Genomic DNA, 16237 nt, shown 5'->3' with positions numbered 1-16237 from the left:
CACTCTCCTCACAGCACTAGCTCTTACTGATCCTTTTTGTCCTGCCTTCAGTGCTGCTTCTTCCAGGAAGACCGCCCTGCTTCCCCTGGACCTGAGGTAGTGACTTTCCCTGTGCTCCTAGAGTACCCTCTACCCCTGTCTCTGCCAATGGAATTTAGGTTCCTTGAGGGCTGAGGCCATGCCTTCTTGCCCACCTGGTGTCCTCGGCACCCGGCCTCACACATCACAGGCTTGCAACAGCTGGGACAGGAGCCAGCCTGTTATCTCTCGCTCCCGAGGGGACGAAGCTCACCGCCTCACCGCCTGAGGCTCCCAGCTTCTCCCTCCCCCACTGGGACCACATCCAGCCAGGAATGATGCAAAGGTCTCCTGTGTCACACAGAACAGAAGCAGAGGCAAGGTGGACAAAGGGGGCTATGGGGTAGGGGAACTCCTGGAAGAGGTGACTCGGTCGTGTGGGAAATCAGAGACTGGGAGTGGTCTGTCACGTGAAGGGCCTACTCAGAGTGTTCTGGGTGGAGAGGAGGAGCGAGTGCAAAGGCCCTGGGGCAGGAACCAGCTTGGCAGTTTTGCGGGCCACACAGGTCCAGAGCAGTGGAGCTGGGTGAGCTGTGGGTCTTATTCCAAGTGTGTCGGAAGCCAGGGAACAACGTGCTGTGACTCGGCCAGAGGCCGGCCTTCCTGGCACCAGGGTGGCTCGCTGAGCCGAGGCTGAGCAGCAGGGCTCGGAGGATTCCCGGGGGTCCCACGGCCTCCCCGGCCCCAGCCACCCGGGTGGTCCTGCACGTGCTGGCCGTGATCTGGAAATGTTGGTGGAAGGCACGGGCAAGGAGCAATGCGTCCCGTGGGGGCGGCGGGGGGCCGCGGGAGCACACTCACCTTCCGGTTCCCAGAGTTGATATGACCTAGCGAGAAGCAGGTCAGGGGCGGAGAGAACCTGTTTTTCAGCCACCCACAGAGATGCAGACATGGCTCAATGACCATTTTCGCCTTTGAGCAAAAACAGCGAGGCCCGCCTCTGTCTGAGCTCCCGGTCCTTACACGAAGGTATGAGTTATATGGTAAAAAGGCATTAAGTTCTATGACAAAAAAGGGGCCATTCTTGTTCCCTCCCATTAGAAAGGGCCTGACCTGCCGTAAGGGTGCCGCCCTCTGCACGGGGTCTCACCCCATCCCTGGGGGACCCACAAGGCACACCTACCTCTCCACTTCCTCCCACATGACCGGTGAGGAAGGAAACTGAGGCTCAGAGGGCTGTAAACACCTCCCCAAGGCCCAGGCCAGAACGAGCAGGAGAGGACTCCCCGTCCTGCGCTGCTGAAAATAATCCCTTCTCGTGAAGTAGTTCATTCGCACAAGAGGACAGAGGGGGACACTAAGGTGACACAGACACCACATGCCACCTCCGGCCCAAGACAGAGAAGCAAGACATGCCAGGACCCAGCAGCCCGGCTCCCGCGCTGGCCGGCGACCCTCTGCCCCACAGGTAACCACCCCGACTTCCCGTCGGTCTCCCCCGCTCCTGGGCCCGTCCCGCTGCGGGCCGCTGCTCTCCGGGTCCACGGTGCACAGGTAGTAATGGGGATTGTTTACGTTTCATGGATAAAGGCATAAATAGGCCTGTGTTGGGGCGTATCAGGTTCCTCTAATAAGCTAGCACACACAGGACAGCCTGAAACAGCAGAAACGTACTCACATTTCCGTGAGGCCGGGGGCCCGGAGTGCAGGTGTGGGCACGGCTCCTGGGGAGACACTGGGAGGCAGCCCGTGTCCCGGCCTCCCCCCGGCTTCCCGGGCTGGCCAGCCGCCCCCCGACCCCCGGGCTGTGGCCTCATGGCTCCGGCCTCTGCCTCCATCCTCACGTGGACTTTTTCCCAGCGGGTCTGGTTTCTCTCTCTCTTTTTTTTTTTTTTAAAGATTCATTTATTTATTTGAGAGAGCAGCGAGTGGGGAAGAGAGAGAGACAGTCTCCTGCAGACTCTGCACTGAGCACAGAGCCCGACGCAGGACTTGACCGTGATCATGACCTGAGCTGAAATCAAGTCGGACGCTCAGCCGACTAAGGCCCCAGGCACCCTCTCCTCTTTCTCTAAGGACACAGCCGTTCCACGTGGGACCCACCGTAAATCCAATATGATCTCCCCTCGACATCCTTAACTTGATCACCTCTGCAAAGACCTGTGTTCCCAATAAGATTGCGTTCCCAGGGACTCGGGCTTCGGACATGGGCATAACTTTCCGGGACGTCTGTTCCCCCACCGCAGAGAGGAATGTGCTCCAAAATTTACTTCGTTGTTGGGGTGTTTGATCAAACAGTTTAGGGCCCTGCGGGAGTGAGGATGTCCCGGATACCGCCTGTCCTGGTGGGGAGGGTCACACCTTGTGCCCTTCAGCGCCCTAGCTGCTCAGCGGGGTGCGGGAGGAGACCTGCCATCCAGGCTGCTGGAGGTTCCTCGGGAGCTGGCGTGGGTGTAGGATGTGGACAGCCGCGGAGAGGGGCGGCCAGTGCTTCCCGTCTGCGCCTGCCAGAACGGCTCCCTGCTCTTGCCCACCACGCTCCTCCCTCAGACTAGCTTGGACGATCCAAGGCCATCTGCCATGGCCATCGGCCCTCCTTGCATCCTGTCCCGTCCTCTGGGGCGTGTCTCCCCTTGTCATTTAGAGAAACGAGTTGGGTAATGACTTGTTCAGGGCTTGTCTCCCCTGGGATCTTGCCTGTTCCTTTCCTTCCTGCCTTGCAGGCCCTCCAGAGGTCACTGTGGACCGAATGCATGCGATTGAGCCTGGGGGACCCAGACCCTTTTTAGCCTGGTCCACAGGAGACTGCATGCTGAGCAGGGTCACCGTGGGGCGCCCGAGCAGCCCGGGAGGAAGGGATTCCTGCAGACAGTCTTGCTGGGACCCCTCCCATGAGCCCCCACTTCATACTGGAGTTCAAGACGGAGGGACAGACTGCCGCCCAGCCCGGCCCGGCCCGGCCTGGCCCACAGGTGGGGTTGAGGACCCGGGCTCCTGGCCGGCCGGCTCTAACCTCCTCTCTGCTCCAACTTGGGAAAGGGCTCCTCCCTCCTCCACTCGGCGACCTCCCACCTTGGGAAAACTCGTGCAAATCCTCGGAGAGGTCCCACATGCTCTCCTTCTGCCTGATGCAGAAAAGCCAAGCCTCCCAGCAGAAAGCTATGAATTCTCGTGAACAGGACCTCGGCAGCGAAGCTGCTGTACTGCAGGGACCCTCTCTTCTCCCAGGCGCTCAGAAGCCCCTTTGCTCAGCCCTGCCTCCCACAGCTGCTGCTTGTGCCTGGCCTGGGGCCTTGGGCCTCTGGGGCTTCATCAGGAGCCAGGGACGCGGCCACCTTCTCTGGCGCAGGAGAGGAACTCCCCACAGGTGGAGATTTCCATCCTAATAATAATAATAATAATAATAAATTCCCACCCTGTTGTCCCCACTGTGCAAGGATCAGGCCTCTTGCCCTTCCTGTGTTCTAATCCCACACACAGGTTCTGAAAATGTCCTCCTTCAGTCTCAGCCAAGCTGGAGGCCCTCGTTTCCTCCCCTTGGGGACAGGAGAAGGTGCACAGGCCGCGGGCACCAGGCAAGGCTGGAACGGAAGGCAGGGGCGGGGGAGGTGGGCGGCCTGGGGGCGGCCGGGGTGGCTGCAGCCGGCCGTCCAGGCTCCGTTGGTGGGAAACACGTTTGCCTCACACGTGCGGACACGTTTCTCCTCCCGTGGGATCCAACCCATGCCGCCGTTAGGATCTCAAGTCGCGCGCTGCCTACCTAAGCAGGCAGCCTGGAGCAAGCCTCGGTGTGCGAAAGCCGAGACAGCCCCGGGAAATCACAGGATTGCCCTGGAGACGCTGGGAAGGCCCGGTCACAGGAAGACAGCAGCCGATGGGGACGCCGGCACGAGCTATCCGTGCCGGCAAGTCGTCCCTAACTCATCCCTCCGCAGTGTTATGCGAGGAGCATGGAGGGGCCCTGCCCACCGGCTGGTCCTGATCTCAGAGCCGTGGGATCGAGCCCTGCACTGGTCTCCGTGCTCGGCGCGGAGTCTGCTGGGGGCTCCCCTCGCCCTTGCCGGCTGCCCCTTCCCCGCTCGCTCTCTGTCTCTCTCTTGCTAGAATAAATAAATTAATTCTTTTTTTTCTGAAGATTGTATTGATTTGTTAGAGACCGCGCACAGAGCAAGAAAGAGAGCATGGTGGGGGGAGGGGAAGGGAGAGGCAGACGCCCCGCTGAGCAGGGAACCTGACCCCGGGCTCGATCCTGGGACCCTGGGATCATGACCGGAGCCGAGGGCAGATGTGTCACTGACTGAGCCCCGCAGGTGCCCCCATAAATCTAACTTAAAATAGAAATGACTAGATCCTCTTCAGGTGTGAGAGTGAAAAACAGAATTTACTAATGTGGATTCCAGAACCTGCTCCCAGCTTGAGTGTTTCCAGATGGTTGTTACCAGTCTCTCGAGGTGGCAGAGAGCATCACGCCGCCCTCGAACGCCAGCCTGCCCAGTTGGGTTCACACTAGTCGGCCGTCACCCCACGACACTGGGGGTGTGGGGGAGGGGCAAGAAGGCAACACTGCAGGCGGGGGAGGGACTGTCGATGGCTGAGGGTCCTGTGGAAGCAGGCAGCTGGGGGCTGCTCTGTGTCCCCCAATTGATCTAAGGTCACCAGGGCAGACAGACCCTATCCAACATGACCCGGGTCCTTATGAGAAGAGGGGATCAGGACACAGACGCAAGGAGGGACCACTCCATAAGGACCCACGGAGAGCTCGGCTGTCCACACACGAGGAGAGAGGCCTGGGGGGACCCGCCCTGCCCGTGCCTGCATCTCGGGCTTCAGCCCCCAGGCCTGGGGGACGGTACGTGTCTGTTTAAAGTGCCCAGACTAAGGGACTTGGTGACAGCAACCCTAGCAAACTAATACATAGGTGCCAATCGCAAGCAAAAAGTGTTCTCAGCTTTTCCCATTTGTTGTTACATAAAATGCTAAGGTTTTGGTTCTAAATTAACTTGGTGTTAGCCGTGAAGAACGACCGCCGGGCTCTCCAAGACAAAGATCCAAAACGCACGTCGGAGCTCTTCGCTCGACAGACGGACTCATCGGGTAATCGGCCCTGAGCTCCCATCCGTCTGCCACGCTGGCTTCTCCCGGAAAACTCATTTCCTCCTCCACGTCACGGGAGACGCAGAAGGCTGGGGAGGGGCCTGGGGACCCACAGCAACCTCCCCTCCTCTTCTTGACTCTGGGCATCGGCTGATGCGAGTCCCTCTCAAAGTCAGTCACCGGCCCCAACACACATTATTTTCAAAGCAGAGGCAAGTTTTTTGCTCGTTCATCTCTTTCTCCACCTAGACCCCGAGCCCCGATGTCTCGACTCAGTGATGTATTTCCAGTGCGTGGCCCGCCGCGGCCCGGCATAAAGTAGCTCCACACGAGCGTGTCTGCCAGACACATAAGCGAACTGTCTAAAAACTGCACCGCCTCCTGCTTGTCGTGGCAGCTATAAAAGTGAACGTGATTTTCTAGAAAGATTTTATTTTTAAGGACTCTCTGCACCCAACGTGGGGCTCGAACTCACAACCCTCACAGCGGCCGAGCTGGCCAGGCGCCCCGAAAGTTAAAAGCGAGCTTAAGGAAGTGTCAGGAAGAAAGAGAAGCGCTTCCCCGGTTGGACTGCCGCTGCCTGCAGGCACCAGATGGAGCACCCGCAGGCACTGGAAGGCGGTGCTGGGTCAGTGCTCCTCTTTCCCGGGTGTGGCGGCAGTCATGGCCTCCCAGTTCCCAGCACATACTCATCTCTAAGGCTCAGGAATCTTAATTATCCTGCAGCTTTGAGAACACTGTATTTATGTGCTTTCAAATGATGAGTGACCGGAATACACAGGTTCACAGGTTTTCTGTTAAAAAAAAAAAATCACAAACACATGGCTTCTTCTTTCCCTTTTCCTTTTTTTTCCTTAAAATTTTATTTATTTATTTGGTGGAGAGCAAGAGTGCACAAGCGGGGGGGGGTGGTTCAGAGGGCGAGAGAAAGAATCAGGCTTCCCGTTGAGCAGGGAGCCCAACGCAGGACTCGATCCCAAGACCCTGAGATCATGACCTGAGCCGAAGACAGAGGCTTAACCCAGGAGCCCCCCAGGAGCCCCCCACATGGCTTCTTCTCATTACAAACCATCATTCTGACAATATCACATATTTTAATAACGTGAAAAGGACCTCCATCTGTTACGGACGTTGGATAATAGCAAACATTTAAAGAAGGAATTAACAAAAAATAATTGCCAAAGACAAATCATTAAAAACACTTAAAGATAATTCCACAAATGTCTACCATTAAAGGCTCATTGCCCTGTCTAATCATCGTGATCCTTTGTTTCATGAGAAATATTTAAGTTGTGGAAGAATTTCTTTCAGGGCATTGATACTGATAAATCTTTAGGCATCTGTACAAAGCATCGTCAAGCTGGACAAGAAGAGGGGTACTGGCTGCTGCTTTTTATTGTGGTGAAAACATATGACACGAAGTTTACCATCTCGGCTATTTTTAAGTGCGGAGCTCAGTGGTTGGAAGCACAATCACATTGCACAGCCATCCCCGCCATCTGCCTCCGGAACTTTCCATCTTCCCAAACTGGACCTTTGTCGCCCTCCCCCGGCCCCGATGCCCACCGTCCACCCTCTGTCCCCCTGAGACACCGACCCCCTTCCCTCGCCTGCCCATCCCCCCGCCACTCTCCGTCCCCGTGTAGCTAACCACTGCAGGGACCTCTTCCAGGTGAAATGTGTCCTTTGGTGACAGGTGTATTTCACTCCACATAATGTCCTCGAGTCTCACCCATGAGGCAACTTTTGGGTGGTGAAACTCTTTCACGGGCTTGACGGGAAACCATAGCACACGGTGACTCCTCGAATTCGGGGAAACGCCCGCCAGCGCTATTGGGGGTGCAGCTCCCACAGCCTTCGGATCCCTCAGGAGGCTCCGTAGTCCCGCAGGGAAGCAGCCGCCGCTGCCAGCCCAAGTACTTGATCTACTTATCCCTTAAAACACCACTCATGGGCTCGCTCTGAAGTAGGCGGTGTGTACAAACTCATTAATATTTATTTTCTTTGCAAGAATGAGTCACCCCTGGCAGAGGCTGAGTACAGGCACCCCCGCCCCCCACCCATCATGCGGCAGCCCCGAGCCAGCAAGGCTGCCGCCGTCTCACGCCCCACGTGCCAGAAACGCCCCTCGTCTGCGGCTCCCAGCTGTCAACCTCGCCCTCCTAGGTGACTCCATGTGACAGCATTTCCTGTCCTTGCTCTGACTGCACCAACCAGTAGCCCTTCCTGGTGATCAAGTTTAACTTTGTGAAGACAGTTAACCACACTTTTCCCTTTTTCCAGCTTCCTTTTCCCTTCTCTTTCTCTTTTCTTTTTCTTTTTTTTCTTCCTTTCCTTCCCTTTTCCTTTTCCCCTTCCTGCCTTCCTTCCTTCCTTTTTCTTGTAGGCTCTGGCCTGATGCAGGGCTTGAACTCACAACCCTGAGGTCCAGACCTGAGCTGAGCTGAGGGGCCCACTGCCCAGCTAACTGAGCCAGCCAGACGCCCCCTTCTTTCCAGATTCCTGGACGGATCTTTCTGGCTATTTGGAGTTGGGAAACATATAACCTGCCTGAGAGATGGTGGGAAGAAATTCCTGTCTGGAAGTATGCTGGGCAGTGTGTCAGGACCGTCCCGTGGCTGTCACACATCTCCCAGCGCAGGCTGCAAACGGGAGAGGGCGGTGGCCTCAGGACTTTCTCAGTCTGAAGAAAGACCGAGCAGGCTGTCCCTTATGTGGCACTAATGAGAACAGGGGCCAGGCCCTCTCTCAGCCTATCGGGGACAAAGGGGAATGAGACACCAGTGGACCGGGACCAGCCCTGCTTCCCTCCAGGGGGGTGGGCAAGGCCCAGATACAAGGGACTTCCGCTGTGTGATGATCCCCCATATGGCCTTTCCCGACTCCCTGAGCCCTCACAGACCCCCTCCAAGGTGGCACAATCATCTTCACTTCAGGAATGAGGAAACTGAGCCCAGAGAGGTCAAGCAACTTGCCTACGAGTACACAGCCATGGCCAAAAGAAGCAGAGCCAAGGTTGGAACCAGAGCTCCCGGCTCCAGAGTCTATGATGACGGTCTGAAAGCACCACTCACAGAGGGAAAAGGTAACCAGCCATGGAGGTCACCCCTGATGGGGGCCCAGGGCCCTCGGTCACCTCTTATTTCCAGCCTTGAGTCTCCCAAAGTCCCATCTTGGTGTTTCATGTGGCTGTTATTATCCCTGACAGGTGACAATATTGAGGCTTTAGTGCAGGCTGTGACATACCTTGCCCGAGGTCAAGGTAAAGGTAAGGGCCCAGGGCTCCAGCCTAGCCCCGGGAGAGCTTGAACTACCTCTCTAGGCCCTTCCCTTTACCATAGCTGGGCATTGTTAAGAATGTGATGAACACAATGAAGTTGTCAAGACACAAATTGCAGTTTATGACTTGCTTTTAAAATATAATTATATAGGGCGCCTGGGTGGCTCAGTGGGTTAAGCCGCTGCCTTCGGCTCAGGTCATGATCTCAGGGTCCTGGGATCGAGTCCCGCATCGGGCTCTCTGCTCAGCGGGGAGCCTGCTTCCCTCTCTCTCTCTGCCTGCCTCTCCGTCTATTTGTGATTTCTCTCTGTCAAATAAATAAAATCTTTAAAAAAAAAAAAAATATATATATATATAATTATATAGAAGAAAGGGACTGAAGACTTCATGCCCGTGTGGGAAGCCTGGGATGCTCCAGGAGCTGGGGACTCCCTGTGCCTGGCACTGTGCTGGGACAAGATGGCCGAGAGGCCCACAGACCCTTGGTGAGCGTCAGGGTCAGTATCTTGGTGGTCCAGCACTGGTTCAGGGGGTTTGTCCCAGCTTTGGGGGCCTGGGAATGTCTTTGGATGCTTTCAAAACCATCAAGAAAACCGTCCTTGCAGCCAGGTTTCGGTGCAAGGCCAACTTCCACGGAATCATCAACTGGGCGGGTGAGTTCATCTGTGGGGTCTCAGTGTCCTCATTGTACACCCGGGAGGGTTGAGTGAGGTTATATGGGGGAAGGGGGCTCCACAGATGTTTTGCAAATGTGATGTTTCCTGTCTGTGGCCTCGGGGATGGACACACACCCAACCAACCTCCCAACTGGCTCATGTGAGATCAGAATTCCAGGCCCGGCTAACAATGGGCAGTAGAACTTCCACGGCAACTAGAACACTGTGGCTGGTGATCTCCCCAGCTCGCCGGCCACTTGGATCATTTTTCCTCCTCCGTGGAGTAGGAAAGATACAGGACAGATTGTGAATTACTTCGAGAATGGCAGAAGGAAAGCAAGTACGAGGGTTCTCTTTCTTTCCCTCTCTCCTCCTCTCTTGCCTCCTACCTCAGCGGGGACACACGGGAAACCCAAGCTGGGTTGACACTAGCGGCTGAAATCACCAAGTCCAGGCCCCCCACCTCTTCCGCAGGGGACTGGACTACTTGGGCAGCACTGGAGACCCACTGATAGATAGCTCTTCGGGGGTCCCTTAAAGAGACCACTCTTTGGTCACAATAGCATAGCGGCTGGACCAGGAATCCAAAGTCCCCAGTTCACTTGCGGCTCCGGTTTCAGGTCTGCTGTGAACTAAGCAGGTGCCTGTGGGCGACTAGGACACAGGCTAGGCTATACACTCTGATCTTACAGGAACACTTCTGAGCTGCTTAAGTCTCTAGAAAGGAGAGGTGGCTCGGGTCAGGTTCAAGGCGGACAACTACGTCGTCCAGAGAGCTGAGTTGGTGGGCACGTTTGTAAAAAACTACAACCCTGGGCGTAATACTGAACTGTCTATCCCCTCCCCTCCCGTGTTACTGGGTTTTCGTTTTCTTTTTTTCTTTCTTTCTCTCTCTCTCTTTCTTTCTTTCTTTTTAGATTTTATTTCTTTATTTGAAAGAGAGGGAGAGCACAAGCAAGGGGAGTGGCAGGCAGAGGGAGAGGGAGAAGCAGGCTTCCCACAGGGCGGGGGGTGTCTGACACGGGACTCAATCCCAGGACCCAGGACCTATGGCCCAAGCCAAAGGCAGTCGCTTAACCAACTGAGCGACCCAGGTGCCCAGGTTTTCTTTATCAAACCTTCAACAGGAGTGTTAGAAATAACGTGCAAAATATTTCCCTTGCTCATCGTTTTCCTGATTGAAACTTACAAGGATGCCACCCATTCTGTAAAGTATTTTTTGGATAGTTACTTTGGGGAAAGAGTTTAGTTGGGCGGTGTAGACGGGTACGTAGAAAAGGCATTTTTGCTTCCCTAAAGCCAGTTTTCATGATTCATGCTTGGCTAGGTTATACTAAAAGAATATTTCGCGGCGGCGGGGGGTGGAGGACGGGAAGGGGAGTCTTGCCTAATGATAGAAATAATGTACATTTATGATGAAGCATCTGGAAAGCACAAAAGCATAAAGAAGGAAATGAAAAATGCCCACAGTTCCCCGCAAAGACCACTGCCACGTTGTGACAGATCTCTTTCCGGAATATATAAGCGTACGTGTACACATGGAAATGTGGAGGACTAATTGACTACGGTCAAACAGAAACATAGATGTTTGTCTTTTGTAACTCTGAGGCTTAAAATTTAATTTTGCTTTTCAAAAATATTTTATTTCATGTAAAACTCGTTTTTGTAAAATTTTATCACTTTGGTTAATAACGTTCTAGAGTTTTTCAGATACAAGGTAAGAAATTTTACAGGATATGCTCTTCATCTAAAGACAGACGTTTTCTTCTTTGAACTTGGACTCACAGTTTGTAACTTGCTTTTATTTAAAAAGGTTTTTTCCTCCATTTTAAATATTAGAGCATACTTCCCATACTAACAGGCAGTTCTGTGAGTTCTGATGAAGGTACACGGTTCTGTGACTGCTGCCACCATTGAGATGCGGAATTCTGCCAGTTCTGAGCTAGTTACTGAAAACACGACAGTGAAGGCCACCAAGCTTTCATTTGAAAGTGCAAAGATTTAATCAATGTCTTCTTCAGGCCATTTAGGTTTACAATCTTCCTCTTAATGATTTTTGCAGTCTGGGAGAGAATGGAATGAATGAAGGAAAATGAGTGAAATCTGGGATCTCATTTTCCTGGAGCTGTACCCAATGGGCTTCTCCCTGCTCTGCTTGGGGAACTGCTCATCCTTCGAGACCCAGCTGAGATGCTCTGTCCTCTGTGGTCCCGCAGCGCTAAGTTACACACTTGTTAACTTGACATTGTGATAGTCTTTCTCCTCTCCCCTCCAGGCTGTGAAGTGGGCCAAGGAATATCTTTAGACAGCTCTGGGTTCCCGAAACCTAGGCCATGCCCGGCTCATAATGCTCTCTACACATGTTCACAAAATGAATGAACATTCCACACCGTTGAACTAAATGTTGGCACCAGGCTGATGTCTTAGGAGACAAATACTTTATGGGTGTGGTGCGAATCTGGGCTGGTTGGATTAAGCTGGTACACTTGAGGAGAGTCCAAAATTTTCCTCCGTTCCAGACCCTAGGCCAGGGGCACAAATTCCTATTTTTGTGCACCATTATTTATTGGATGAATGGACCCATGAATGAAAGAGGTCCTGGGCCCTAGGAGAGAAAGCCAGTCAGAGCCAGGCCTGCTGCCGGGGAGCTCTCAGTGGGAGTCAGGAATCCACCCACTCCCCACACCACCTTCACTTAGGCTCGGGTGACTTCGGGGGCTCCTGGCTCCCTCACCACCGACCCAGGAGCCAGTGGTCCTGGCAGCAAGGCCCTGGCCCTTCGCCCTGTGGAGAGTTTGTGTGGCAGGTGTCACGGTGAGGGGCCAGCATCTGCTTTAATTTATTAAAGGCGTGTTTATCATCTCTGTGTCTGCAAGAGTCAGCATGGCACTTGGCCCAGAACAGGCGTTTTTAAAAGTTAAGTACAAACTGGAAGTATGAATAAGGACGAAGAGCCTAACCACCGTAGGGTCCCACCCGTTACAACATCCCCGGGGTAGGTCTTTGTCATTTCCGCACCCTGCAGATGGGGCACAGGGGGCCGTGAGCTCCCCGAGTTGCCCAGCTCCACACCCGGGGACAAGCATGTGCTGGGAGTCGAACCCGCCTTTCCCAGTTCCCAAGCCTGCTCTCCCCACACGGCGCCCACGGGCCTCCACAGCAAACGCTGCCCACCTGGGCCTCCGCAGGTACGGCAGGTAAGCCTCGGTGAGCGGGCCCCACGCACAACCGCGTCCTTCGGAGTCCTGTAAGGTTTGGTCCCGAGGACACTCCGGTCCCCGAGGAGGCAGCCCACAGGTGACCCGCAGGTGACCCGCACCTGGGCGCGTCCTCCTGTAAGGTGTGCGGACGTGCGTCTGCTAAGGGTCTGGCTCAGAACCTGATGCACAGTAGACGTTCGATAACGGCCTTTGGCTTGCCCCGCGGCTGGAAGGGGGGAGATCCGGGGTCAGATGCCTCCGGCAAGCTTCGGCAAGCTTCGGCAACACCGAGACGACCCCCACCTGGGCGGGGCGGGGCTGGGGGCGGGGCCAGGGGTGGAGGGGGGGAGTGGGCGTGGCTCCCCTCGCACCTAGCCAATCGTCGCCCGAGCGGCCCGGCCCGCCCACCTGAGAGGGAGGCGCTTGCGCACTCGGCCTCCGCGGCGCTCCTCCCGGGGGGCGGGGCCGGTCGGCGGCGCTCGGCGCTGACGCTGCGCCGACGCGCCCGACGTCGGGCACGTTGACGCCGGCGACGCGCAGCCGGGCCCGCTCCTGCTGCGCTCAGCCAGTGTCCGGCCGCGGGCCGGCCTTAGTAACTGGGGGGCTGCGGGCCCGGGGCCGGCGGGCGCGGGCGCGGGCGCGGGCTGCCTTCGTCTGGCCCCGAGCTCGCCCGGAGCGAGCAGCCGCCCGCGAGCCGCCGCGGAGCCTCCTCGCCCGCTCCCGCCGGCGAGCAAGGTAAAGGAGCGGGAGACCGAGGCAGGCTCGGGACGGAGCGGGGCCGAGGTCGCCCCGGGCGCCGGCCCCCTCCCCGCGGCGGGTGCGCGGCGCTTGCTGTCAGCCCCCCCGGGCGCGGGGGCGGGAGCCCGGCGGGACCCCTGGCCGACGCGCCCCGAGGGACTGGCTCCTGAGGCCGCGCGCCGCCCCCTCCCCTGACCGCGGCGCCCCGGTCACCCGGGTGGCCGGGTCAGCCCCGGTCAGCCCGGCGCCGGGCGCGGGGGCCGAGGACCTGTGCCCGAGAGAAGCCGCGACCTGGGCTGCGCTCCAGTTGTCAGCGGTCCTCCCCGCCTCGGGGTCCGGGGACTGTGCGGCGCCCGGCGCGGGTGCGAGGGGGACCGAGGTCGTCGTGTCGCCGCCCGGCGCGCCGTCCTCGGCAGCGGCTCCTCGGGGGTCCAGCCTCCGGGCCCGGCCCTCCTTCCTCTCGTGCCGGCCTTATGTGGGGGACACTTCCCAGCGTCTCCGTTCTCCCCTTTCACTTTTCCTTCCTTCCTGGCCGTCCGCGGCCGTAGCGACCAGCTCCGTGTCCCTTGTGAAAGTTTCCTTTTCTTTCCTTTTTTTGGGCTGTAAACTTACGTAAGTTCGGGTGCCGCACCGCCGCACCTTGCAGCCATTGGAAAACACCTTTCCCGGCGCTGAACGAGTCCAGTTCCTTATAGCGCTCAGCCGATCCAGCCCGAGGGTTCAGGGAGCCGTCAGTCCTCCTCGGGAGCTGACTGCACACATTCCTGTAAGATGCCTGGTGGATTTTGTACTGGTCAGTTTCCCGGGCTGTGTGCTCCTTCTGTGCTTTTCCCGAAAAAGGATTGGGTGGCATGTGTTTTGACTTCTGTCTCCCCCAACCGGGAAATGGGAGGGGGGGGGAGGGTTACAGAAGCACACTTGTTTCCAACAACTAGAAAGTAGGGCTTCGCAAACAACATGCCACAGGGTTTGTTCTTCATGGGAGGGGAGTCTCCAGGGTCTTTACCGCTTCCCCGGATTATTGCGCGCCGTGATGTGCTCCTCTTGTGGGTTGCGGACTCCACACTCCTGTGTACTTCTGCCCCCACTTATTTATATCCAGAGTAAAGCCAGAGCTGAGAATAAAGAGGCTGCCTGTCAGCCTTCGGTTTATTTGTCACACACAGTTGCAGGTTTGCGGGAGCCCCTGTTTTGCACTTAATGACTAGAGTCTGGGTCTTCTATTTCAAGATGATGTGCGAGGTGATGCCGACCATCAGTGAAGCCGAAGGCCCCCCAGGAGGAAGCGGGAGTCATGGGTCCGGCTCGCCGTCACAGCCCGACGCAGACTCACATTTCGAACAGCTGATGGTATCCATGCTGGAAGAGAGGGACCGTCTTCTGGACACGCTGAGAGAGACCCAGGAAACGCTGGCATTGACCCAGGGGAAGTTACACGAGGTTGGTCACGAGCGAGACTCCTTGCAGAGGCAGCTCAACACGGCGCTCCCACAGGTACGGATGCTTTGCACCTGGAGCCCCACAGAGTCTTCGTTTCCTCTCTCTGTGTTTCTATGGTAGCCTCTTTCGTGGGGTTCGTGTTTTCGGCGAGTTTGTGAAATGGTTCTGGTTTTCGTAAGTCATGTGCAGAGAGTTTCTGACGGTTAAACGTACCGAGCAAGGATGAGCTCCCTGGTGTGCTTCGCTGTAAACACCTCGTAACTCTTGTTCCCTTCCTCGGGCAGCAGAAGGAGCTGTCTAGATCTGGGACAGTGCTCCGAAGATTTTGGACGGGGGCCACGAGGCGTCCCAAGCTGTGTGGTGCCTTCCGTTCTGTTGTCTCAGGCCTCTGGCTGAACGTGTGCTTCTCCTGGATTTTATCACCTGGCTCCCATTTTCTAGAGAAGTTTAATGGGCAGATAGGAGTGAGCTCCCGGAAAGGTTGTTTTTACAGTCCGCCTTTAGAAGAACGCCTGTGTTCTGTGAGTGCCGTTTGTCGTGGGGGGGCATGAGACGGAGACGAATTCCTTCGGAACTGTCTCGTGGCTGACGGGAATCGTCCGCTTGAAGTGACACCAACGTCGATCCTCTGAGTCTGTGACGTTTGACTGGTGTTTCAAAGCCTCTTCTTGTGGAGCCGAGCGAGGACGTCACAGCAGGGGAGGGGAGAACGTCCCCCACGAAAGTGTAAGGCAAGTGGCACCTGGTGCCTGGGTGCCCGCAGCTGCCTGGGTGCCGCTTGACTCAGCCGTAGTCCGCGCCTCTGTGGTCCTTTCAGGTGGGCCCGCCGAGGCGCACGGTTGTGCCCCCGCCGTCGGTCTGCCGGGCTCGGTTGGTGAATGAGTTGTTGCTAGCCCGAATGCGTTTCTTGGCTGCAGTCGGTTCTCCTGAAAGACGGATAAGCCAAACGTTTGCATTTCCTCCTTAGCAGTAATAACCTGGCGGTAGTGCTGCCGTGCTCCCTGTCCGTGGGCTCGGAGGCCCATCCCGGTTCCTCGCGGGCAAGCCTCACCAGTTCTGTAGTTTGCACAGGTCGGGTTTTATTACCGCGAGCTCGAAAGCATGGGCCAAATGATGTGCCACCGGATTTTAGTGTCTTTGTCCACTTTTCAGTAGATTTTGCTTTCTTGTTTCATGATTGTTATGTGTCTTCGTGTAACTTGAGGCCGTGCACTGAAGTGCATATCACACACTTAAGTATTTGATCAGGTCGATTTTTGGAAGAAGGAGCACACGTGACCTGACAGAAGGGACAGGAGTTCCCTGCAGTGGCGGGGTTGTCCCCGGTTGCCACAACTGCTGCGTGATTTGTTTTTAGCTACTGCTCAGTGTGCTGTAGCCTGGAAGCTCTTCGTTGAGTGGAGCGTGCCACACTGGCCACACCCACTAAGCACCGCCCCACCTGCCCACCCGCCCACCTCCCTCGCCTCCCCTCCTACCTGCCTCCCCTCCCCCCTGCCTGCCTCAAGGCCTGAGCCCCTGAGAGCACCTGGGACTCCCCATGCCCAGCAGGAAGAAGAAACTGTGGTACGTTCACGCCAGGAAACCAGGTGCTGGTCACAAGCACGTGTTCGCTAAGTGAAAAAAAGTTTTCTGACGTGTACACTCCCGGCTGTGACTTTCTCGGAGTATGTCGTCGTTGCAGTTTGTTAACGTCTGTGATTACTTGCTCCCAGACTGCTGGCAGGCCAGACGCCTTTCCTCGCCGACCTGGCCGCCGCGGTCCGCCGCCGGACTCGCGTCAAGCGCTGCAGCGAGCCGAGTTCCCCGAA

General features: G+C 56.5%; 1 protein-coding gene across 8 annotated transcripts in view; it reads left to right on the top strand.

Moving 5' to 3' along the window:
• The first annotated feature begins 12858 nt into the window (after positions 1-12858).
• PPFIA1 (PTPRF interacting protein alpha 1) overlaps positions 12859-16237 on the top strand; it is a 79376-nt gene continuing 75997 nt past the window's right edge. For 3 of the 8 annotated variants that reach the window (XM_044260006.1, XM_044260001.1, XM_044260003.1), the window contains exons 1-2: positions 12862-12983; positions 14217-14480. In XM_044260006.1, the coding sequence (XP_044115941.1) occupies positions 14217-14480 (264 nt within the window). In that variant the 5' untranslated portion in view covers positions 12862-12983. Of the gene's footprint in view, positions 12984-14216; positions 14481-16237 lie in introns of all 8 variants that reach the window. The other 5 variants (XM_044260000.1, XM_044259999.1, XM_044260007.1 and 2 more) reach the window with 4 other exon arrangements.

The sequence above is a fragment of the Neovison vison genome, chromosome 7 (genome assembly GCF_020171115.1).
Source record: "Neovison vison isolate M4711 chromosome 7, ASM_NN_V1, whole genome shotgun sequence".
Classification (NCBI taxonomy): Eukaryota; Metazoa; Chordata; class Mammalia; order Carnivora; family Mustelidae; genus Neogale; species Neogale vison.
This window is presented reverse-complemented; position numbering and strand designations above follow the sequence as displayed.